We start from the raw sequence: 27,175 nt of genomic DNA, 5'->3' as shown, positions 1-27,175 counted from the left end.
CACAGAACGGTAAAGGTTCACATACAACAAAGATAAGCTCAATGGCTGGAAAAAACTGAAGAAAACATTTGGTGGTAATCAAAGAAAGTCAACTTTACAGAAGAGGAAATGAAGAACCGTGCCCAGCATCATGGTGAAATGCCAAAGTTGCTGATACAGAATGTTTTGTCTTTTTTTTAACACCCTGAATCCAAATGTGGCAAAAGCCGACAAAACGCCACATTTGTCAAAAACTGACAAAACGCCACATTTGTCAAAAACTGACAAAACGTCACATTTGTCAAAAACTGACAAAACGCCACATTTGTCAAAAACTGACAAAACGCCACATTTGTCAAAAACTGACAAAACGCCACATTTGTCAAAAACTGACAAAACGCCACATTTGTCAAAAACTGACAAAACGCCACATTTGTCAAAAACTGACAAAACGCCACATTTGTCAAAAACTGACAAAACGCCACATTTGTCAAAAACTGACAAAACGCCACATTTGTCAAAAACTGACAAAACGCCACATTTGTCAAAAACTGACAAAATGCCACATTTGTCAAAAACTGACAAAATGCCACATTTGTCAAAAACTGACAAAATGCCACATTTGATGAAAGGAGTCACAGAAGATATGTACCAAGCTGTTCTGGTAAAGGATGCCACAACAACAGAAGAATTCATTAAGTTCTGACAGCACATTGAGGAAATGCAGCAGCAAATATTCAGACAATAGAGTTATGATTGACTCCTGAATGTGGTCCCTATGACATTTGTGGACTAGCAGTGCTCATATGCCACATTTTCAAATAAGACACACAGCATTTTGTGACAGCCAGAATGGTCAGACAGTACAAGTGACATAGCAGTATGAACACTGACACCCTGCTTCATAATGTAATAGTGATGAGAGGAAAAGTGTATCTATCTATGGAATCAATATCCAACACCAGTCGAACACACCATAAAGAACGGACTCGGCCACTGCAGACATAAGCGCCACTATCAAATGACAACCCAGCATCCGACCACCCAAGTAAAATGCCCCGCAAAAGAACAGACGTTTGAAGAACGGAGGACAGTCTGCCAGTCCATTTTCACTGTGGATGCTATGGACATGTTGTGCGCTACTGCAAAGAAAGAAAATGAGTACTCATTGTCACAACAGACCTATTCAAACCTATCAACTGAAGATAATTATAGTTTATCTTTGGGCTGAAGCTCATCACCGTACCCTGGACAAAGTTGCTCCCCTGCATGCCATAGCCATTCATTGCCGCTGTATAGAGGTACCGAGAGCTCCTCTAGCAGCCTGTACAGAAAATCTAAGCGAGGCGTCCATCTATGGGGGTGAGGCTGCCTCTGGTGAAAATGTAATAGGATGTGAGAGGTAAAGTTACCACTTTTACCAAGATGACACGAAATTTTACTGACATCATCATCAATGGCAAATCAATCTGGTTGCTAGTCAATGAGATTTCTTTTTCCGTACTGTCAAATGCTTATCATCGCCAACTAAAGAGGACTATGTTCCTTGACAAAACTGACTGTGCTGTAGGTCGCAAATGGAAAATATGTCCAGCCAACAGGAACATGCATTGAAAGAATAACTATCACCACCAGAACACAGCCCTTTGAATTTGTCTTTTTAATATAAAGTAGTCATGATGTTATTCTTGGATGGGATTTCTTGCAGGCATAACAAGCAATCATAGACTCAAGAGCTCCAGATTGATGAGCTATTCCAACAAGCACACTCAACAAAGATTGCTCTGTGTGATTGTTTGCCACTGAAGACATCCCACCATCATCAATGACATGAGTTCCAGTCCTCAACTGAGATCCATAGTTAAACTGTCAAGCTTCTGTCAACTGCAAAAAGCTACTTAGGCTCATAAAAGAAATCTAAATGCCAGCAATAAACATAAGCATTGGCGGTGGTCAAGGAGAACACTGGAACACTGACTGCCATGAACAGCCACGACTCATCTCTACATGTACAGCAGTTGGGCAAATACATGAAAACACAGTGAGGAATGCATGCTTGAACATACATACAGATGCTAGCCAAGCCAGCAGGTTGCCTGGTTGTCTTTAGCCACAAATAGTACCTGTGCAATGTTGATACATTGCAAGTGTCACCCATGGTCAGAACAGTGTTCTGCGCAGTTGTGAGTGCTGTATCTTGGAACTAAATGATTTCTAACATGGACAAACTGCTGGTTCTCATATGGTGAGTGCTTTCATAACCAAAGTAGCCAAAGTATTTGATATTTCAAGGGCAACCATGTAGAGGATCATCATCTGCTACATCACAATGCGGACAAAGGTGTGAACCGAGTGATCGTGAAAAACGGTCGTTGAAGAGGACTGTGACAAAAAATTAGAAGGCGATAGCTGAAAAGTTCACTGCGGAACTGAATGTCACACACGCGAACCCTGTTAGCACCGAAAGAACACAAAAGCAGCTCCATCAACAAGGAACTGTAGAGTGAGTGGAACTCCAAAACCATCCATCAGTCATGCAAACACTCATAACAGGGAAAAGTGGTGCTGAAGCCATAACACATGGGCTCTGGAATGATCCAAGAAAGTCACTTAGTTGGATGAGTTTTGTTGCATGATGTTCACAACTTCTGGCCAAGTTTATGACCCAAGAGTGAACTGTGGCAGGGGATTGGTGATGATTTGGACAGCCTAATTCAGTACTCTGCAAGGTCGCACTACTGCCAAAGATTATGTGACCATTTTGCTGGTCAGGTTGATTCCAAGGTACAATGATTATTCCCCAATAATGATGCTGTGGTCCAAGATGGCAAGGGCCCTGTTCACACAGCTCACAGTGCCCAGGACTGCTTTTGTAAGCAAAAGGATGAGATGTCACATGTCCTCTGGCCAAGACAGTCATCAGATCTCAATATTATTGAGCCTTTGTGGTCTTCTTTGTGGAGAAGGATGCACGATCACTTTCCATCTTCATCATCTTTACCCGAACTTGGCACAATTATGCAGGAAGAATTGTATAAGATTTCCTTGAAAACCATATAGGACCTGTACTAATCGATTCAAAGGAACTGTTTTGAACATCAACAGTTTTCCTACACAGTAATAAGCATTGCAGGCCCAATGTGTTGTTTGCCTGGTGTTTTCACATTTTTGTTTACCCACTGCACGTGCAAATGTACAGGTGAATCAGTCCAGGAAGAGCAGCTTAATGTTACTGACAAATAATAGTGCTCTGCTACCATTACACACAATGCTATTGAACTGCCACCTGTATCTAGCCTCACAAAGGAGTAACTCTGGTGAGTGCTAGCTACTCAGCATCAATCGTCAGATGCTTTCAAACCCATAGTTGAGAAAAGTCAGACCAAGCAACCCATGATAGACCACCATATAAACTCTGGGAATCACCCACTAATTAGCCATCACTCATATGGAGCGCCGCCGACTGGATGACGGATTATCTGAGAGGAAATGGATAGATGCTGCATGATGACATCATTGAACCTTCAGAGTGTCATTGATCCTCTCCGATGATCCTTGTGAAAGACGACAATGGCATTTCTGCGTCACCTACTGACAACTGAACAAAATCACATAAAAAGATGTCTATCCATTGCTGTGCATTGACACCCTGGATTGCTTGAAAGTAGTGAGGTATTACTCAACTGAGGACATGGAGACCGGCTACTGGCAAACAGAGGTTACAAGGCTGACCAGGAAAAGACACTCTTTGTATAACTCCTGGCAGCCTCTATGAGTAAGTTGTTGATGTGTCTTTGCTACCTGAATGACACGGTCAATTTTTGAAGACATCTGAAGAACGTGTATGCCATCTGACAACTATGCTGATGTGTGTTCAGACCACAGATCTCTTCCTCAATCCAAAGACTTTTAATCGCCCGAAAAATAAAAACTTGAGGCATCTAGTGAATGGAGATGGAGTCCATCCCAATCCAGAGAAAATTAGAAAAGTCACAGATTTCCAGCTCTTTGGCACATCCATGATGTGAGAAGTTTTCACGGAATGTGCTCATACCATCGGTGATTCTTAAAGAACTTCTGTACCACGGTACATTCCTTGCAAGAGCTGCTGCAAGGAGATGCCAAATTTGCCTGGGATGACGTGCAAGAAGGATCTTTCCTTGTCCTTAAGGATGTACAAACATATTGTGCAGTTCCAGCTTTTTATGAAGAGACTGCTCAGACAGAACTGCACACTGACGCCAGCAGTTTTGGGATACATGCAATTAAAGTACAAATTCAGGAAGGTGCTGAAAAAGTGATGCTTCCAGAGTTTTCTCCAAGTGCAAGGAGAATTATTCTACAAAGAGAAAGCATGCCTAGCAGATGTTTGGGTCATCAACACGTTCTGGCCATATTTATTAGCAAACCATTCATTGTTGTGATGGATCACCATTCTCCATGCTGGCAAAATAGCCTGGAGGATCTGTTGGGTTGAATGGCAAGATGGGCACTAGGCTTCAGGAGTTTGACATCACAACAGTACAGTATAGAAAAACAGACATAAATACAAGGACGCTGATTCCCTTTCAAGCAATACTTTGGTACAACAGAGCAATGTGCACAAAAACTGTGCGTTTCAGAGTCCCACAGACAGGAAACTGTTCTCAGTACTAATTGGTGTACCCTCTGTGCAAGTAACTGCTTTTGTTTTATATTGTTCTCAATATGTTTTAAACATTCAAGGGAAAGTTGGCTTTGTTTTGCTTTAGGGCGCAAAAAGCAACTGGGGTCATACGTGGCCAAGTCAAAACTATAGAACACGAAGACAGAGAGGAGTTAAAAAACAACTATACGTCAGTCCCAATTGACGTAAGAGAAGACAGCTTAAAACAGGCACGAGGAGAAAGGGCTGAATAAGACACCATACAGAAATGGAGGTCCAAACCTAAAAATTAAATGGCCTTCATCATATTGCTTTGGCGGATAAAAAGTAAAATGTGGTCGAGAGCCCACGCGTCATTTGCTAAAACGGCCTATAACTCAGATGGCAAACCCAAACAGAAACGTAAACGGTTAAAACATGGGCATTCCATCAGGAGGTGGCGGACAGTTAAAACTTGAGTGCAATGGTTACAAACTGATGGGGTAGTGCCACTTATCAAATGATGATGGCTAAAAAGGCAGTGCCCAATATGTGGCCTAGTTAAAATTACCTCCTGGTGGGAGGGCCGAGAGGAGGTCGTCCAAGCCGCTGGGAGGGGCTAAATAAGCTGGAGCTTATTCTCGCGAAGGGAGGACCATTGGCAATGCCAGAGAGAAACCACCTCCTGACAGACAAGCAACACAGAGATCATCGGAGGAAATAGGGACTAGCATGCTGAGGTAAGAGGATGGCAGCCTTGACAGCAGCGTCAGCAGCCTCGTTTCCTGGCAGACCAACATGACCAGGAACCCACAGAAACTTCACAGTGGCTCCACCAAGAGCAAGCAAGTGGCAGTTTTCCTGGACCCACTGCACTAAGGGATGGGCAGTGTACAGCGCACATAGACTTTGAAGGGTGCTGAGCGAGTCTGAGCAAAGGACACAATTGAAAAGGCTGTGTTGCCGGATGTACTCCATGACCTGATACAGGGCGAAGAGCTTGGCTGTAAATACTGAGCAGTGTGCTGGAAGCCGATATCAAAAGGCATGGGTGCCAATGACAAAGGCACACCTGACCCCACTGTCAGTCCGAGAGCCATCAGTGTATACAAAGGTACTATCGCAAAGTTCCATGCAAAAGTCATGAAACTGAAGGCAATAGAGGGAGGCTGGAGTAGAGCCCTTAGGAAGCGAATGAAAGCCAACGTTAACATGGGCCACTTCATGAAGAGTTTACACGCACCGAGAAAGTTGCAGGTAGTGTGAAGTTAAGCCGCCATAGCAAGTGCCGAAAGTGGACTCCAGGAGGTAACATGAAGATGGACGCGCCCCATACAGGCGATCAAAGGCATCATCAACAAAGGAGGCATTGGATGGGTGGCCACGCATGGCAGACAAATGGCATGCATACCTGCTGAAGAGAAAGTCATGGCAGTAGGACAGTTGTAGTTCAGCACCTTCAGCATACAGACTCTCAAGCTGGCTTGTATAAAAGGCACTAGTGGCCAAACGGATGCCACGGTGGTGGATAGTGTTGAGACACTGTAAGAGGGATGGACATGCAGATGCATAAACAAAGCACTCATAGTCTAGTTTTGAACGGACAAGGGACCGGTACAAACGGAGGAGGGTGGTTCGGTCAGCATCCCAGGAAGTACTATTCAGGACACATAGGACATTGAGGAACGGCGTACAGAGGGCTGCCAGGTAAGACACATGGGAGGACCTATCGAGCATGAGCCCCAGGAATTTCGCAGGTTCAACGAACGGAAAGGCAATAGCCCCAGATTTCAAGATGGTGGGAGAAACCAATTGTGTCACCAGAAATTCATACAGACGATTTTGTCAATTTAAAAGTGAAAGCCACTGTCGATGCTCCATGAGTAAAGATGATCAAGACATCACTGAAGACGCCGGTCAGTGAGACATGTCAGTGGAGAATTCAATAGATGTCAAAATCGTCAACAAAAAGGGAGCTGGAGATGCCTGGTGAGAGATAGGCCATTATAGGGTTAATCACAATAGCAAAGAGGATGATGCTCAGGATGGAACCCAGGGGCACACCGTTTTCATGGATAAAGGTGTCTGACAAGACAGAACCCACACACACCTTGAAAACTCTGTCTTTTATAAGTTCCTAAAGGAAACATGGCACGTGGCCACAGAAGCCCCACTGTAATGAGTATGGAGGATACCAGTTCTCCATCAGGTGTCGTAGGCCTTCTCCAAATTGAAAAACATGGTCACTGTAAAAAAAAGCCATTCATGATGTGGGTGGACAAAATAATGAGATGGTCAATTGAGGAATGCCATGCTCGAAATCCACACTGTGCATTTGTCAGTAAATTACAAGACTCAAGCCATCGTACCAGATGGGCATGAATCATATGTTCCATCACCTTGCAAATTCAGCTGGTAAGAGAGATGCGACAGTAGCTAGAAGGGAGGTTTTTGTCCTTACTGGGGTTAGGTATGGGTATGACGGTGGCTTCATACCAACGTCCAGGAAATGTGCCCTCTGCCCAGATGCGGTTGTACATGTTAAGCAGAAAGTGCTTGCCTGCAAGAGGAAGGTGCCGCAACATCTGAATGTGGATGGTGTCTGGCCCTCGGATGGAGGATCAGGATGAACTGCGAGCATGAGCTAGCTCCCTCATAGTAAAGGTGACATTGTACCACTCACGAGTCGGAGAAGAGAAGGGTATCACCTGAGCCTACTCTGCTTGTTTCTGATGTAGGAAGTTGGAGATAGCAATAAGGGTCCACGATGACATCGTCTGCTACTGTCAGGCCAGAAATAAGGGAATGGATCTCTGTGTCTCTGTCCCAGTGAGCTGTCAGAGGTTGGCCCACACAACAGAGGAAGGATTGGAACTGTTAAAAGAACTAGTGAATGAAATCCAGCTAGCTCTTTTGCTATCCCGAAGAACCCGATGACAATTTGCATGCATCTGTTTATAATGAATGCAGTTTGACATAGTAGGATGACCATTAAGAATGCGGTGAGAAAGTCTCCTTCCACGAATCGTGTCGTGGCATGCCTCAGTCCACCAAGGGACTGGGAAACGATGTGGTAAAAATGAAGTGTGAGGAATGGAACTTTCCGCAGCAGTAAGGATAACGTTTGTGAAATATTCCAACTGGTCATCCCAACTGGGGAAATCTTGTTCTTCGAAGGTCATCAGGAAGGAGTAAAGCTGCCAGTCAGCCTTAGTAAGCTTCCATTTGGGTGTGCACGAAGATGGGGTAGGAACCAGCAAACGGATAGTGCACGGGAAATGGTCGCTCGAGTAGGTGTCAGAAAGAATGGACCACTCAAGATGATGGGCAAGCTGGGCAGTGCAGAAGGATAGGTCAAAATGCAAATAAGTGTGCGAGGAGTCGGAAAGGAAAGTGGGTGCTTCATTGTTAAGGCAGAAGACGTTAATTTGGTTAAGAAGGTCAGCCAAGAGGGAACCTCCGTGACAGGTCCTGGGAGAAACCCAAAGGGGATGATTGGCATTAAAGTCACCGAGTAGCAAAAATAGGGGAAGTAGCTGCCCAATAAGCTGAAGGGAGTTTGCTCCGGTGACAATGAATGATGGAGGGACACAAATCGTACAGTGGGAAAAAGTCAGGTAGGGAAGGAAAAGGCGAACTGCAACAGCTCGAAGATGGGTATCAGCGAGATGGGCTGACTATGAATGTCATCCCGTATGAGCAGCACGACGCCCCCAAGAGATGGAATGCCAACCTCAGGGGGAATGCCAAAATGAACCAGTAAGAAATGTGAAAGCTCAAAGCAATCGGGAGGTGAGGGGGGGGGGGGGCACAATATTGTTTCCTGAAGGCAGAGTACAAGGGGATGCTGCAATGCTAAAAACGGAAGTAAATCCTCTTTATGGGACCGAAGGCTGCAAATGTTCCATTGGAGGAGAGTCATGATGAGGCAGAGATATAGAGGTGTCACCATAGCGGCTGCCGAGTGACAGCCTGTGAAGGGTTGCTACTATAAGGCTCAGAAGTAGGAGGATCCTACTCCATGGAGTCCACAGAAGCATCGGCTTGCTTGTGTGGTCAGTCTGTGGAGTTCAATGCTGAAAAATGGTTGGTGGTGCGCACCGGCCACATGGAGGCCTGCCGGGCTAAGGTATCCTGTGGCAACACCGTCGAAGAGGATCTTTGAGTCAGTGAAGGAGAAGACCATTTGTTTGCCTTTGGTGGACTTCTTCAAGCCTTTCTGGTTAGAGGAAGACTCTGGTGTTGTCTGGCTGAAGTATTCATGGGAGTACACCTTCTGTCCTTTCTGACCTACCGGTTGTGTAACAGTGACTTCGCCCCTCGAGGCGAGGATTTGATGGCTTGTTGCACAGTCGGATAGGGGGATGGCGACGCTACCTTGACACTGGGCAATTTCACAACCTCAGAGCTGAATTGGAGATCACATGTCTGCTTGGCTATGTCCTTCATGGAGCACGGGGTAACAAGAACAGAACTATAGGTGCCAGACAGGAGAATGCAGGGTTTGTGACTAGCCAGTAACTTGTGAGTGACTGGGTAAGGCACTTTTTCGTTTACCCAGATCTCTTGGACAGCCCACTCATAAAGATACACAGGACAATCCTGAGAGGAGGCGGCATGGCCGCCATTCCAGTTGATACTGCGGGGACAAGGAGGCGGACAATTGCCCTCGTGCGGATCCGTATCACAGGTTACAGACTTGGCTGGGTGTCGACAAGACGTTCTAGTGCGGATGAAATGGGTTCAGAATGTACGGCCGAACTGTGATAATTTCATAGCCTGCTTTGATCTTTGACAGAAGCACCACTCTATCAAAGGTGAGAAAAAGAGTGCAGGTGGGCAGTAAGGAAGAAACTACCTTCTTCATTACATGATGGACGGCACTGACAACCTGATCAGAGAGGTAAGATTGGATTTCGGCCTCGGTTAGACCGTCGAGCAGCTGGTGTAAATTACATCAAGGAAAGAATTAAAAGTTCTATGGGCCTCGACATGAACAGGGTAGCCTTGGAGAAGAGGGGCAGCAAACAGTTGTTGTGCCTGAGAATCAGAAGGTCTCCAAAAGCAAAGTGCCATTCCATAAATGAGAGCAGGATTTCACAGGGCTGACAATTGCATCAACACCTTTCTGAATAACACACGGATATTCCGTGGTGAAGGACTGACTGGCTTCAGTACATGAGACCACGAGGAACCACGGTGCAGCAGGAAGATTCTTTGAATCATTAGGCTCTTTATATTTACGTTTTGCAGACATTGATTGTGAAGATGAGTGACTCATTGCGAGAAAATCCCCCACCATTGCCAGGGTCTCAAGGGGGCACACTCGCCTTAGGTGATTGTTCACACCTCAGGTCACACCTCCCGAACACCTGACTGAGGAACCAATCGGTGATTTGGGAAGGTTGCAGATCATGCAATCACCCCTCCCTGGGCCTGGCCTGTACCAGGGGGTACTTACGAACCCTACCTGTCGAACTGGGGCTGGGAATTATGCTTTACCCAGTCACCTGTTACACGTCAGACACGTGGGCTAGCATTCAGGGGCACACAGGGAGGAAGAAGAAAAAGAGGAACTCCAAACGCCCAAAGCATTCCCAATAACACCCCAGGTATGTTCCCCAAGGGAGGGGAAAAAAAATAGCAAGAGGATAGACATGCAGTATGGAAGGGAAAAAATGCTGCAATGGCTGGGGCCCCATGGTAGCCAAGCATGAACCCACCAAAGAGTGGCGAGCTCTCTTCACCATTTTACTGATGCACACTGATAAAATGACTGATACTGTAAAATTTATGGTGAAATAAATTTAAAGCTGAGATGGTAATCTTTGACTCAAAATTTCTGTCTGTTCTGTTCTAGCAGCACCACTGCCAGGACATAAAATTGCAAAGTACTTAAGGTGTGTGATAGTACGTCCAAAATCAGATTCTGGTTGACACAAGTGTTCACTCCATACAGTACTACCCTATATCATTCTCCAAGGACTGGAAAGAGCATCTGACGCTGTCTGTGATTGGTCAGGAAACCCTTTGCCACTCATCAAGATATGTATTAATTTGCAACACAACACAGCATAACAATCACTTTGAAATGGCTGTGTATGCAAGGTTCTGTATTGGACCACTGAGCCTGCAGGTGGCAGTTGCCGGATGCAAAAATATGAGCTTCTTGATAAATTTCATGATTCCAGATTAACAGGAAGTATCACATAGGTTTTGATGGGTACATTTGTGAATATCAGAATATGACATAAATGGCCACGTCTTTCGAGGCCATATCTTTCAATTGCATTGGTTTAAAACATTTAATTTTTTACATCACCAAGGGATCATAGCACTTAATACGTGACATAAATTTCAACTTGATATATCTACTGGTTCTTCAATAAAGGGGTTCTGAAAAGTCCGATGGACAGGCAGGCAGGCAGGCAGGCAGGCAGGCAGACAAAGTGATCCTATAAGGGTTCTGTTTATACCGACTGAGGTGGGGAACCATGAAAAGGATACCTTAATTTCAATGACTTGCACCAACTAATGTACCTGTATGTTCCTCAGTGTTCTTATGCTCATGGTATCTAGTGAAACTACCAGAAGAAAGAAATATTTTTAGTAGTATCAACATTGTAAGTTTTACGGACCCACATACTAGTCTTAATGCTATGTGACATACCCTTTGTACAAATAACTACCTTTGTTTTATATCATTTGTGATAATCATGAAGGGCTCCAGGGAAAGTGGAAACTCTTCGTAATTTTGCTGATACTGACTGATAAAATGACTGACACTGCAGAATTTATAGAGAAATAAATTTAAAGCTGGAATGGTAAGCCTTAACTCAAAATTTCTATCTGTTGTGTAATAGTGACATCACTGCCAGCACATAAACTTGTTAAGTACTTAAGGTCGTAATTTTTTGTGAGTATACCAAAAATTATTTCCCAGTTGACATAGCATTCACACTGGGTATAGCAGGAGAGCATACTTCAATACTTATTTAAGGGACTTATTCACTACTTTTCTCTTCACAATTACATAGCTTATCAAGCTTATTTTCCAGTTTAAGTTTCTTTAGATACAGCAAGCTCTAGAACAACTACACACAATAATACACAGTTTTCTCTGGAAAACACAACGCCGTACCTGTGACTCTGGCCAGTCCTTCAGGGGGTTCCTCCTCACATCGATCACATAGCAATATTTGAACTTCAGGCTCAAACTCCTTAAGGAATGATAACCAACTTTCAACAGCAGAAAGACCATCACTCTGAAAATAATTAACATAGAATGTTATGAATTGATAACATAGTTCTACTTAAGTTAACAATACAGCTAGATATGCTGCAGAACAAGGTGGTTATTATGATGTATTTCTAGTTGTTACAAATGAAAATTACATGGTGATATAAATATGTGAAACTGTGCATGCAACAATTCTGTCCCAAAAATCTTATAGCCATAAATGCAAGTGATGATTTTCCATAAAAATCTTATAAATACATATCTCCACTGTCCAGACTGTCATTGCCAAATTTCAATGTATTACTGATAAATAAACATCAATCTGCACAACACTGTAAAATCATTTTAAGTTATCATATGAAATGCACAAACATATTAACAATATTGTAAATATGTCATATTACTAATTAATTGTTTGACATAAGTTGCTTATTGATGGCAATTTATCTTGCCGGACTAGTTTCAGGTGTTTGCTGAAACTTCCTGGCAGATTGAAACTGTGTTTTGCACCAAGACTCAAACTCAGGACCTTCATCTTTCGCAGGCAAGTGCTATTACCAACTGAGCTACCCAAGCATGATTCACAACCCGTCCTCACAGCTTCACTTCTACCACTATGCTGATTACAAATATAAATCATATAATTGTATTATTACATAAAATCATCCCTGGCACACGCTAAAAAGCATTGCACATAAGGTACTGTTGACAATGGACAAGTGCCTAAAACTAGTCAGGTTGAAAAATTGCTATCAACACACAGTTCATGTCAACCAATTATTATTAACATGAAGTATTTAAAATTCTGCTTAACCCACAGTTTAGCCGAGAACGCTAATGCACTGCTTCCTCGACTCGGGTAGGCACGCCGGCCCCAGATCGAATCCACCCAGTGGATTAGAGACGAGGACCGGTGTGCCGGCCAGCCTGGATGTGGTTTTTAGGCTGTTTTACACATCCCACTAGGTGAATACTGGGCTGTTCTACACATCCCACCTCAGTTACGCGACTCACAGACATTTGAAAAGTGTTCACACTATTTCATGGCTTACACTAGACACAGACAGCTGGGGTACAATAATTCCATCCTGGGGGTACGGGTGGTGACAGAAAGGGCATCTGGCCACCCTCTGACACCAACATCACCAAATCCATAGTAACTAGGTCGACCCCGCGTTGAAGTGGAACAAAGGACCAAAGTAAATGATGATGATTTAAAATTCTGCGAACTTCAGAGTACCAAATGTGCAGCACACTCATATTAACCATAAGTAATTTTTTCCCATTATTTACAGTATTTAACAGTAACAAGATGAACTATGACATAAACAAGATGAACCTGTTACATTATGGGCAAGATCTTCTCAATTTGGGATCTGAGTGACCTGCCCTCCTTCCCAATCTTCCTGATGAAAGAACTAACAGTTCCATAAGATACAACGGCAGTTTTTTTTAAATATACTTATTAGCAGTAATAGAGAGTAGGTACCTGAAAGTAGGTAGTGGCCAGTCATTCGGTCTCCTCCTAAGTTTACAGTTTTCTCAAGTAAATTCTACTTCTGAATCAATGAACCACATTAAATAGTCATTCTTATGCTGCATGTTATACTAAACCAAAAAGTACTCTATTCCAAGCAGCAACTATCCATGTGTTCAACAAGGAATATATCTAGTGCAAAATGTGTTATTAAACAAAAACAAAAATCTGAGCAGTTTGACATTGGCTGTTTACATCTGTTCTCATAAAATACTCTTTCAGAATTATGAATTCCTACAAATGGGAAATAATATAGGCAGAAAAAACAAAGAAGACAAAACTAGTTTCCAATGACCTCAACTTCCCTTTATCCATCTTGTTGTTTGACCTTTGCTTTTTCAGTCTCTGATTTTGGTCTATGTTTCAACTATTTTTAATAAAGGTAAAGGCAAGGGCAAGCTCTCCATATTTCAACGGGCAAGCTCTCCATATTTCAACGGATTCTTTCAGAGTGAAATTTCATAAGATAAATGTACACATCAGCATATTCATGTGCTTGAAATCCATGGAGTGTATTGCTGCCAAGCAGTACTCTGCAACCGTTGACCAACATGGTTATTCAAAATGTGTGTACCTCTGGTGTTCAGAGCAGCACTCTTCTGTAAGTCTAAATGTTTGGTCTGTGTGTGACCGACTGCATTGGATAACGATCTGTTAGGCTCCTAACTTTTAGAGGTAAAAATGGTCTTTTATGCTGCCAAGGAATTATAATTTTCGCAGATGGCCCGAAAACGCATCACATCTCACGCTTGTCAATAATCCTTCCTGACAGGTCACCAGCGGCATTTCAAAGACAGGTGGCCACTTGGTTTCTCTGCCTACCCCTGGTATAACCAGGAATGTCCTTTCCAGTTACTATAAACGGAGGTGACTTTGTGCCACATGGGTGGCTTTGTGCCAATTGCACATCCTTCTAAACAAATGTCTCCCGGCAGTTTGCATTCTCCCAACCAAAAGTGTTAAACACCCTCAAAGTTGACTGGAAATTTGTACCATCAGCACATGCATTAATCATTTTCATCTGCCTTCAGATGTTCCCACCAAATCATCTGGTATTGTCTGCCCATTTTGCAGGCAAGTTCATATGTCTAAAAATTTCTATTGCATCTCACAGAAGGGAGGATGTCAGCTAAACGAAGTCAGAATACAGTTCTGAGACATTATCGTAAGACACCACTCAGCTGCATCAGTGTGGCTCCATGAGGGAAATGTCAGCAAGAGCAATGCGACACCAGTGCTGGGATGAGTCGGTGTATGAGACAAGCTGGACAAATTGGGTAGATGGTTGGTTGATTGGAGTTGAAGGGACCAAACAGTCCCTTGTTTCAAATGTGGTCCATTCAGATAATTTCACATCTCAGAAAAGTCAGAATGATAAAAGGGGAAAGGCTAAAAAACGTAAAAGTGCAGTTGTGTTGTCAATGGTAAAAACAAAATGAGGTAAGTCAGCAAGAGAGCGACCCCAAGGCTATGTTAGAGGCAGGAAATATCCTACCTCTGAAGCAGTAGAGGCAAGACCACCTGCAACTTAAAAGTGTTCAACCACTAGAACATAGAAGTGCGTATGGGAAAAGGAGACTAACCAATTCTAAAAAGTGATAAAAACAGAGTAAAAGGGGAAGAAAAGAGGATCTTGGCCAGGGAGGGGAGTCACGAATCTCCAAACACAGCTTACAGTGGGAGATACCCCAACACTCACCGCCCTGCCCCAACACCAGAGTGAGATTAAAAACCTTAAAATTGAGAATAAAAATCACTTTCCCGGAGGAAACAGAGAATCAGTTCGACCACCCGGGAATCATCAGCCAACATTAACGGTAAAGTGCGGGGAAGTCTCTACTTAGTACGCAGAGCCAAAAGAAGGGGGTATTCCACCAAAATGTGGGCTACTGACTGGAAGGCTCCACAACCACAAAGTGGGGGTGGCTCTTTACGCAAAAGAAAACCATGGGTCAGCCTGGTATGGCTGATGCGGAGAGGACACAGTGTGGTCGAGTCCTTTTGGGAGAGGTGAAAGGAAGAACGCCACGGGTCTGGTGTCACCTTAATCACACGAAGTTTATTAGACAGGGAGGTAGCCTCCCAAGAGTTGGCCCATGACCGTGCGAAGTGGGATTTGATGTGGAGCCGTAAATCCGCTACTCCCCCAGCCAAACGATCAGCAAGCTCATTGCCTGGGATACCCATATGGCTAGGGACCCAAAGGAAGTCAACAGAACAAGCAGCACGGTGAAGATCAGCGAGATGGTCATGGATGGCCGAGACCAAGGGATGGCGCGAAAAACACCGGTCAATAGCCAGAAGGTCACTCATTGAGTCCATACATAACAAAACGTGGTTGTGTTGGGACTGTTTAATAAAGGTAAGGGACTGGGAAATTGCCATCAATTCCATAGTAAACACCCCACATGTAGGTGGCAGCAGATGATTTTCCATGCCAACAGAGGACGTGAAGGCATATCCCACCCGATCAGCAGATTTAGAGCCATCGGTGTAAAAAACAACAGCATCCTGAAACTCCCATAAAATTCGATGGAAAAAGGAACGGAACACCATTGGGGGGGATGGAATCTTTCGGACCTCAGCAGAGATCCATCCGAATTCAGCGCCGAGGAACCAACCAAGGGGGAGGGAGGGGGGGGGAGGGCAGAGGGAGCGTGGAAGACAGGACAAAGAAGGAAACTGAAAATCACGGCGAAGAGACGCAAGGCAGAGCCCAACCGGTAAACCCACCCGAAGGCGGGAATCAGGTGGGCAACATCCATGGTCTGGGAACAGGATAGAATAGGAAGGATGAGTGGGAGAGGAACGGACAGTGATTGCATAAGACACCAGAAGCTGGGACCGCCGAACAGAAAGGGAGTGGGGGGAGGATCCCAGCTTCAACCAGCAGACTATCAACAGGACTAGTATGGAAGGCACCAGTGGCCAAACGGATACCACGATGGTGGACTGGATCCAGCATGTGCAGTGTGGAAGGAGCAGCCGAACCATAAACTTGACAACCATGGTCCAAGCAAGACGGAACTAAACCACGGTCAAGGCGGAGAAGGATGGAGTGGTCCGCACCCCAAGAGGTGTGGGCAAGGAAGTGAAGAACATCGAGTTTACAGAAACATCCTACCTGCAGAAGTCTGATATGAGGCAGCCAAGTGAGCTTGTTGTCGAAAAGAAGACCCAAGAAACGAAACTGTGGGATCACAGGCAATCGTTGTGCATCGAGATAGAGCTCCGGATCGGGTTGGATCATAGTATAGCGACCAAAGTCGACCACCCGCGATTTTAAAGGAGAGAATTGAAACCCATGTGAGAGGGTCCATGCAGAGGCACGCCGTATAGCTCCCTGGAGCTGCCGCTCTGCAGAGGCCATCAAAGAGGAACTAACCCAAATGCAGAAATCATCCACTTACAGAGCAGGGGCGACCAAAGGACCGACAGAGGCCACAAGTCCATCGATGGCAATTAGGAAAAGAAGTACACTCAATACAGAACCCTGTGGGATGCCAGTCTCCTGTGACCGTGGAGAACCAAAAACAGTACCAACCCGAACCCTGAACGACCGATGGAACAGGAACTGGCATATAAGAATCGGGAGTGGGGCCCAAAGAACCCACTGATGAAGTGTAAGATGCGACGCCACCAAGCCGTGTCATAGGCCTTGCAAAGGTTGAAAAATACTGCAACCAAATGGCAGCGCTGGGAAAAAGCCTGCCGTACTGCGGATTCCAAGCGAAGTAAATGATCTATCGGAGACTGTCCCTCTCGGAAGCCACACTGGTAAGGGGACAATAGATCCCAAGATTCGAGGATCCAATTGAATCGATGGGCTACCATCCATTCAAGTAACTTGCAAACAACATTTGTCAGACTAATTGGCCGATAGCTTTCAACAAATAGGGGGTTCTTACCAGGCTTAGGAACAGGAACCACGATGCAATCCCTCCACTGAGAAGAGAAGTCGCCCTGGAGCCAAATATGGTTAAACACCCGGAGAAGATGTTGCCGTTGTGGAGCACTGAGATATTGAAGCAGTTGGTTATGAATGGAGTCTAGGCCAGGGGCCATATCATGAGAAGAAGAAAGTGCGGAAAGAAATTCCCATTCAGTAAAAGGTTTGTTGTAAGATTCTGATTGACAAGGGGTAAAACATAAGGCGGAAGCTTCGGCCCGCTGTTTCTGGTGAAGCAAAGCAGCCAGATAGGAGGCTGATGCTGATGCCGTTGCAAAATGGGTCACAAGATGTTACGCAAGAATGAATGGGTCTGTATAGAGGCCATCTGGGAGGTGAAGGCCTGGGAGGGTGGACTGCCGATGGCAACCTTGGAGAGAGCGAAGTGTAGCCCATACCCAAGACTTAGTAACAGTAGAACTGAGGGAAGGAACAAACTGTTCCCAACATACCCTTTTGCTCTGTTTGATTAAATAACAGGCTTCAGCGCGAAGGTGTTTAAATGTAATAAGGTTGGCAATGGATGGGTGACTCTTAAGATGTTGCAAAGCTCGACGGCGATCATGGATGGCAATGGCCATACTCCACCACGGGACTCGTCAGCGGCGAAATGGTCCAGATGCCCGCGGTACAGCAAAGGTAGCAACGTGAACTATCACGTCAGACACATCACGTAGGACGTCATCAATACAACCTGACAAGGAGGGAGAAAACAAGACCTGTGCAGTGTATAGAGGCCAATCGGCGCATTGGAAAGACCAACGAGGTAGCTTGTCCATCGGGGAGCGGGAAGGGAGCGAGAGAATCAATGGTAAATGGTCACTATCACAAAGGTTGTCGTGTGGCGACCAGTGTAATGAAGGGAGGGAGAAGAAAGAGAAAGATCAATTGCAGAAAAGGTACCATGACTGGCACTGAAATGAGTAGGGGAGCCATCATTAAGAAGGCACAAGTCGTGGTCTGCAATAAACTGATCTATGAGAAGACCTCGTCTAGATGGAAATGCACTGCCCCACAAGGGATGATGAGCATTAAAAACCCCAAGGAGGAGGAAGGGAGGAGGAAGTTGTTGAAGGAGGGCAGTTAGGGCAGCAGGTGTAAGAGTCCTGTCAGGAGGGAAATAAAGATTGAAAACCGTGACCCCAGAGTCCAGGTGGACCCTAACAGCAACCGTTTCCAATGTAGTTTGAAGAGGAATCCACATTCTAGCAACGTCTGTACGAACCAACGTACAAACGCCACAAGAGGCCCGCAGGGGACCGACCCGATTTCGACGAAAACACAGAACCCACAAAGGATCGGTGAGTGATCATCAGTAAAATGAGATTCCTGTAGAACCACACTAGCTGCAGAGTAAGACAAACTAAGGGATTTCAACTCCAGAAGGTGACGATAATATCCATTACAATTCCGTTGGATAATCACAGAACGATGATTCAAATGGGGGTTGAACAAGCTAAAGCCAGTCATGCCACCGTGTCACCACCCATCACCGACAAGGAGGGGGCGACATCCATGAACAAAAGGTCAGAATCTGGTTGTGAAGCCGGGGATGGGACCTCTGGTGACACCAGCAGCTCCTTGTCCTAGGACTTAATGTTTCTTCTTCTTTTCTGTTTGAGATCGAGGAGGGCCGTGTGGCATAAAGGAGCCAGCTGCAGCAAGATCGGGAACAGAAAGAGATCAGGCGACCTGGGGGCCGACAGACCGTGGTTCTCGTGGTCGTCGCGTGGCAGCAGACCTTTGGCCCAGAAGGCGCTGGGAAGGGGTATCCCAGGAGGGACATCTTCACCGGCAGACGCTGAGGGGAGGGGGAAGAGAGTGGTCCGGGACTGGGCTAAGGAAGGGGTGAAGATGTAACTAAAGCATAACTAGACGTCATGGACACAGGGTGAAGACATGCATACTTCTTACGCGCCTCAGTGTAGGTTAAACGATCAATGGACTTATACTCCTGTATCTTCTTTTCCTTTTTATATACTGGGCAATCTGGTGAAAGTGGAGAATGATTGCCATGACAATTAACACACACAGGAGGGGGAACACAGGAACTCCCTCATGGAGTGGACGTCCACAGTCACCACAGAGGGGGGCCAGCGAACAGTGGGAAGACGTGTCCAAAACACAAGCACTTAAAACATCTCACAGGTGGTGGGATGTGCGGTTTCATGTCACAGGGAGGGTATCCCCTTCAAAGGCCAGGATAAAGGCACCAGTATTAATGCGATTGTCCTTCGGACCCTTCTGAACACCCCACTGTCTGAGATTGTCCCAAAGTTCCTCATCAGTTTGAAGGACGAGGTCCCTGTGAAAAATCACACCTTGAACCCTATTGAGAGACTGGTGGGGGGTAATGGAAACAGGAAGTGTGCCAAGATGGTTACAGGCATGAAGGGCTGCAGACTGGGCAGCTGAAGCAGTTTTGATCAACAGCGAAGCCGACCGCATCTTGCTCAGGGAGTCCACTTCGCCAAACTTGTCTTCAATGTGTTCCACAAAGAATAAAGGTTTGATATTGGTGAAAGTATCCCCATCAGTCATGAGTCATGGTGCAAACCAGATAGCGGGAGAAAGGTTTCGCCCCTAGCCGACGGGTCTGACCCTCCTCCCAGGGGGTAGCCATGGAAGGGAAGGCCGAAGGGGCAGGAGAAGCAGCACGAAAAGAATCAGTTCCACGCAGAGAGACAGCCGCGGAAGAATGGCCAGAGTTCTGGACCCGTATGTGTTTCATTTGCATAGCGTCCGCCCTGATACCACCCACTCTGATAAGGAGAGAGCCCTCACAGACCCCACCCAGCCACAGCACAAGCCGTCTGGCACGGCGGTCACTGCCGGAAGTTCCGATGCTCCACGATGACAAGCAACCACTCCTAGGCTTACATGAGGAGGTCGCAGCTCAGGTATGAGAAGTGACATCCCTGTGTGTTCAGGGGGCTCAACCAAAAGGTTACATAGCGACCCCACCACACGGGCTGGCTACCGTGCTGGCCATGCACCCTAGCATCAGACAAAGACGTGAAAGAAAAGGTGGAATGAACTAGGAGGGCACACATCGGAGACACTAGGGAAGCTGCTCGTACCCAAATGGCTCACACTACGGAATTAAAATTTAGTAATGGAGGTCAAAGCCCAGAGGGGACTAGGGAATGCCAAAAGGATGAGGTGTTTACGCAACAAAAGTAAATTGCAAAACCAACATAACCAGGAGGATAGCAGGGCCAACATAAGCAAGAACACCAGGAGAGGGAGAGGAGAGGGTGAAGGGGAAGGAGCAAGGAGATGAAAGGAGGGGATGGGCAAGGAAATGCAGCCCCGGAAAGAAGGAAGGCTGCAATAGCTCGGGGCCCCGTGCTCACCATGCACGTACTCACGAAAGAACCGTGAGCCCCCTGGGGGGGAAACTGGGTGGAGCTGGGAGTATGACTGAGTGAATAACATGAGAAGGAACCCTGGAATACCAGCAAGCAGCTGAATAGGAGGGCTTTGATTGGACAGCTGGGTAGCCATGGTCTAGTTGGCAGCCAATAAGAAGAATGGAAGTACGGCATGCCCAGTACTGTTTGCTATAGAGCAGTCTGTTCCCAGAAGGCGCAAACTGGGGCAGTGTCTTGAGGTATGCGAGTGTGTTGTCCTACAGCATTTCCCTCATTTCTGGTGCAACCTGTTGCTAACTCTCTCCCTTACATGGCTGGTGTCATGCTTGTGATGCAGTAGGACTCAATGAACCACTGAATTGTATTACTGTACCTTCTGCCAGGTGATGTAAGCATATCTAAGTAAAGCAAACTCTTGGAGAGTTTTGATGACTTCAATTACAGCTGTGGTTCCCTTTGCAATGAGTGAGTTATGAACCTCACATAATCTCGGTAACCCGTAACACCGGTTTTGAGTACAAGGCTTCAAACTATTTGGAAATGTTTTCTATCTTGTAATTTTGAATTGCAACGAAATTCCTTATGCTTTGGTATTTCTGATTTGCTGTCACTGTGTTATTTGGCAGAGATGGTGGGCACAAATATTCAGAGCACACTCATTGTGTATTTGGCCTTCTGGTCCATGTTTAGTCAATTCATTTTAGGTAACTTCCAAGAAATAGTGCACATCGAAGTCATGGCCTAACAATGAGCAAAATACATCGAACGCTCAACTCTCTAAGCGAGAAATGTAGATATTGATTTTTGCTGTGACAGTGAAATGTCACACGAGAGTAGCAGAATGCCACATGAGAGTAAATATTTCAGTTTTTATATTTTCCCACCTTACGACTACCTGGTATCTATCTCTCCTGTGAGATTCTCCCAATTTTCTGAAAAGATGGATCACACATGTATCCTGGGTACTGGGTAGAAGGAATAGTGCCAACAGGAGAAACGATACCTTTCACAACGATAATACACCTGATGAGTAATGTAAGTGATATTATTCATTTCTTTAATCAATTCCCATGAGTGAAAGAAGAGCTGCTACTCTCTCTCTTTTTTAATGACTTCCTGTTTTTAATACTTTCGCCTTTTACTGTCTCTCTTTTCAACATCTCAAGAGTCGAGTGCTCGATACATATTGCTCATAGTAAGGCTACGAATTTGATGGGCACATTTCTTGGAAATAACCCCCTTTTTTTAATTTGACATTAGTTTTCAATTTTCTTATTCTGTGGGTTGCCCCAGTGTAATTTTATTATGTTATTTGTTTTTGATATTACTGTTATTGCCTTTGGGTCCATTTCCTGGTTTCAGATTTTAATTAACTGTAACAGTTCTTGAATTTCGCCTTTTTCTGTTATTCAGGCACTTGTCGCAGTTTAACACATAGCTCTTATAAACTTCTTTAAATATACTGGCCATAATGTAAAGCTTCTTCCTTGATATTAATAAAAGGTTTAGCTTCTTCCTTGATATTAATAAAAGGTTTAATTTATAATCACTCACTTCTCAACCCAACCCTACCATCGCCTGTTATGTCACAACTTCAGCTACAATGTTCAACAGTCTGGCAATGCAGTATAAGTTCCTCTTTGCTGCTAGTTTTTGCACATTAGCAAGAGATGCTAGAAACTGAGACCTGCAGGGGTAACTTTGTGCCATGTTCTCGTTATGGTTTAAGTCATTTTTCAATGATGTTTCTCATAATTTTTGGCCAAGTAAAGGAGAGAAAGTTGACACTGTGGGAATTGATGTAAAGAGAAAACAGCATCAGCGTCACAGATTAACAATAAAAGAAATTTTATTCCCTTCATACCATACACTGAAAATCGAAATATGACTGATCTTGCTGTACATAGTACTTTTGGAGAAAATACTACAAACATACATAAAAGTCATAGGTTCTCATTCTTGAACCAGTTATGCTGATGATTTATTGGAGAAAACAACAAAGGTTAACATATTTGTTAGAATATGCATTACAAGAAATAATGAGGAGAAAATGCTTGATTGTAAAAGCAATTCAAATTAAGAACTGGCCAAGAGTCAGTGAAGTTTTGCTAGACACACACAATTTTCAACATACACCATGAGCTTCCATATCTCAGAAATCAGAGAAAAAAACTAAAATGGCCAACAAAAACCAAATTACAGCAGTGAAGATGAAACTAATATTCTGTACCAAAGACAGCAGTAGTGGCATGTCTATGGACAGTGAGACTGAAATGATCAGTACCAGAGACTCATGTCTTCTGCAGTAATCATGCATTATCTGTACTGTGTTCCATAACTTACTTAACAGGGAATTACATAATTGTGCAGTATAAGGGAGATTGGGGGGGGGGGGTTTGTTTGGGGAAGGAGACCAGACAGCGAGGTCATCGGTCTCATCGGATTAGGGAAGGACGGGGAAGGAAGTCGGCCGTGCCCTTTGAAAGGAACCATCCCGGCATTTGCCTGGAGCGATGTAGGGAAATCACGGAAAACCTAAATCAGGATGGCCGGACGCGGGATTGAACCGTCGTCCTCCCGAATGCGAGTCCAGTGTCTAACCACTACGCCACCTCGCTCGGTCAGTATAAGGGAGAGCTGCACCCTGGGCAGACCAATGAAAATTCCTCAAAAAAGTTGTGACTTTTTGGAAGTAGTCAAAAGAAAGGGCTGAAATATTTTACACTTATTAAAACATTCTCTAAGAAATAGAAAACAAAACAGAGTTAAAGGCAAAAAACACGAGACTCTTGTATTCCTGAGTTAAGCTAACATATGCATAAATATCATAAACGTGTATGTATGTATGTATGTTCCATGTCTCCTCCTAAACCACTACACTGATTTCAATCAAACCTGTACACATATCACTAACTGTATGGAAAGAATCACTGTGAGGGTAAGAACCACATACCTCTCAAAGGGATGGGGATAGGGGGACAGAAAAGAAGCACTGCTCATGGCGAACAAATAGCTTGTCTATATCCAGCCAGCACTTGAGAATGAGAGCACCAGTGACTTTTAACAGACTTTATGCACAATTTAAAATATTTACAAGACTTTTTCTCACTGACATCGCCTACAAAATAATGAAATGAAAAAAAGTTTATCATTTATTACATTTTTGCTATTCATGCACTAAAACTGCCGCATCAAGCACGACGTTTTAATTTATTACCTCTATACTGCTAACTCTATTCGCAACACTTTTGCAGACAGTATTTAAATATATCACTGAAGGTACCTGCAAAATTATATCATTGGACCACACGTAGTTCAAGAGATATGATGTCATAAACACTAAGTTATGCATAAACAAAATTTTAGGGCAAAATTCATTAGAGATGCAAGTCAAATATGTATACAGATATGTGTGGAATATGTTAAATATATGCGACGTGCGTATGCGGGCAAAGCCACGGGCAGAAAGCTCCTAATCCCCTGTATCGGTTTCAACCAATCCCCTGTATCGGTTTCAACCAAACTTGGTATCCATATTACTACCTGAAAAGAAATACTGTGGGGTTAAGAACATGCAACCTTCTGTTGGGGTGAGATTGATAATGTAGACAGAGAGAGGGGAAAGAGGAAATAGACAGAGAGTGGAGGAAAAGGAAATGGACACAGAAAGGAATAAGACGATGGACAGGAAGAACGTGGAGGAGGAGATGTACAAGGAGAAGGGAACAGGGAACAGACAAAGGAAATAGGAGGAAATGGACAAAGGGAATAGGAGAAAATGGAAAAAGGGAGGAGGAGGAGGAAATGTAGCATGGGAAGAGGAGGAAATGGGCAAAATGAAGAGGAGGAGATGGACAGAGAGAGGGGAAGGAAGAGATGAACAAAGAAAGGAATGAGCAGATGGACACAGACAGAGTGCAGGAGGAGATGGACAGGAGGCGGGGGGAGAAAGAAATCAGCTAACAGAAGATTGGAACAAATACAACCCTGGGCAACACTGGATATTCTCAGCTAGTTGTAACAATATCTGAAGAACAGAACAAAAAATAATTATATGGGAGTGTTCTTATTTTCTTCTTATAATGTTACCTCAAAGGTAGGGTAGCATTTGACCAATACTGTTTAACATTGTCAAACCCAAAAACAAGGCATTAGCACAAAGTCACTGTTGTTGTTTTCAGTCCAAAGGCTGGTCTGATGCAGCTCTCCATGCTGCTCTATCCAGTGCAAGCCTCTTTATCTCTGAATAACTACTGTAAGCTGCATTTTTCTGAATCTGATTACTGTATTCATCTCTTGGTTTCTCTATGATTTTTACCACCCATACTTCCATCCAATACTAAACTGGTAATCTCTTGACATCTCAGAATGATAAGACTATCAACCGATCCCTTCTTTTGGTCAAGTTTTGCAACAAATTAATCTCCCCAATTCTATTCAGTACCACCTCATTAGTTACCTGACTGACCCATCTAATCTTAGGCATTCTTCTGAAGCATCACATTTCAAAAGCTATTCTCTTCTTGCCTTAACTGTATATTGTCCATGTTTCACTTCCATACATGGCAACACACCATACAAATACTTTCAGAAACGACTTCCTACCACTTAAATCTATACTCAAAGTTAACAAATTTCTCTTCTTCAGAAACGCTCTCCTTGCCATTGCCAGTCTACATTTTATACCCTCGCTACTTCGATCATTGTCAGTTATTTTTCTTCCCAACAGAAAAACTCATTTACTACTTTAAGTGTCTCATTTCCTACTTTAATTCCCTCAGCATCACCTGATTTAATTAAACTACATTCCACTATCCTCATTCTGCTTTTGTTGATGCTCATTTTATATTCTCCATTCAAGACACTGTCCATTCTGTTCAACTGCTCTTTCAAGTCCTTTGCTGCCCCTGAGAGAATTACGATGCCATAGGAAAATCTCAGAGGTTTTATTTCTTCTCTCTGGACTAATACCTAATCCAAACTTTTCTTTTGTTTCCTTTATTGCTTGCTCAATATAAAGGTGAATAACATCAGGGATAGGCTACAGCCCTGTCTCACTCCCTTCTCAATCACTGCTTCCCTTCCATGCCCCTCGTCTACATATGCCATAAATGTAGATTTGCCTTTCTTAAACTATCTTCTATGAGAAGCCGTATGTATAGTATTGCCTCACGGGTTCCTACATTACTCTGGAATCCAAACTGATCTTCCCAGAGGTCGGCTTATACCAGTTTTTCCATTCTTCTGTAAAGGATTCATGTTATTATTTTCCAAATGTGACTTATTAAACTGATAGGCCTGTAATTTTCATATCTGTTAGCACATGCTTTCCTTAGAATTGGAATTATTATATTCGTCATGAAGTCTGTTTGTATTCTGGTTGTCTCATACATCTGGCTGATCACATGGAAGAATTTTGTCATGACTGGCTCTCCCACGGCTATCAGTAGTTCTAATGGAATGTTGTCTATTCCCGGGGACTTATTTAAATTTAAGTCTTTCAGTGCTTTGACAAATTCTTCATGCAGTATGATATCTCCCTTCTCATCTTCATCTACAACCTCTTGCATTTCCATAATATTGTCCTTAAATACATCTCCCCTGTAAAGACCATCTATATACTCCTTCCACCTTCCTACTTTTCTTTCTTTTCTTAGGACTGGTTTTCTATCTGAGCTCTTGATGTTCATAGAGGTGGTTCTCTTTTTTGCAAAGGTCTCCTTGATCTTCCTGTATGCACCCTCTAGCTTACCACGAGTGATATATGCTTGTACATCCTTACATTTGTTCTCTAGCCATTCCTGCTTAGCCATTTTGCACTTCCTGTCAATCTCATTTATTAGACATTTGTATTACCTTTTGCCTGCCTCATTTATCGCATTTTTATATTTTCTCCTTTCATCGACTAAATTCAATATTTCTTGTGTCACCCAAGGATTTCTACAAGCCCTCATCTTTTTACCTACTTGATCCTCTGCTGCCTTCACTATTTCGTCTCTCAAAGCTACCCATTCTTCTTCTACTGTATTCTTTTCCCTTGTTCTTGTCAATCATTCCCTAATGCTCACACTGAAACTCTCTACAACCTCTGGTTCTTTCAGTTTATCCAGGTCCCATCTCCTTAAATTCCCTCCTTTTTGCAATTTCTTCAGTTTTAATCTTCAGTTCATAACCTATATATTGTGACCAGAGTCCACATCTGCCCCTGGAAATGTCTTACAATTTAAAACCTGGTTCCAAAATCTCTATCTTACTATTATACGAGGGTTGGAACTTCAATAGTGGCAACTATTTATTTACAGCTCGTACAAAATAGATACGTGTTTCAAAGTTTTACTGACCTTCAAAGTAGTCCCAAGCATTGTGTATAGCCCATTGCCAGTGATGTGGAAGTCGTAGGATACTCTTAGCGGTACCAGTTGTGTTGACAGTTCGAGCAGTGCAGTCTATTGCCCAACAAATTTGTACCAGT

At 44.0% G+C, this 27,175-nt stretch overlaps 1 protein-coding gene across 1 annotated transcript in view; it reads right to left on the bottom strand.

Moving 5' to 3' along the window:
• LOC124798466 (alpha- and gamma-adaptin-binding protein p34-like) overlaps positions 1–27,175 on the bottom strand; it is a 74,939-nt gene that overhangs the window by 40,213 nt on the left and 7,551 nt on the right. The window contains exon 3 of the mRNA XM_047261895.1: positions 11,745–11,868. Coding sequence (XP_047117851.1) covers positions 11,745–11,868 — 124 coding nt within the window. The remainder of the gene's footprint in view (positions 1–11,744; positions 11,869–27,175) is intronic.

Source organism: Schistocerca piceifrons, chromosome 5 (genome assembly GCF_021461385.2).
Source record: "Schistocerca piceifrons isolate TAMUIC-IGC-003096 chromosome 5, iqSchPice1.1, whole genome shotgun sequence".
In the NCBI taxonomy this organism is placed as follows: Eukaryota; Metazoa; Arthropoda; class Insecta; order Orthoptera; family Acrididae; genus Schistocerca; species Schistocerca piceifrons.
The sequence above is the reverse complement of the archived record's forward strand: the minus strand, read 5'-3'. Positions and strand labels throughout refer to the sequence as shown.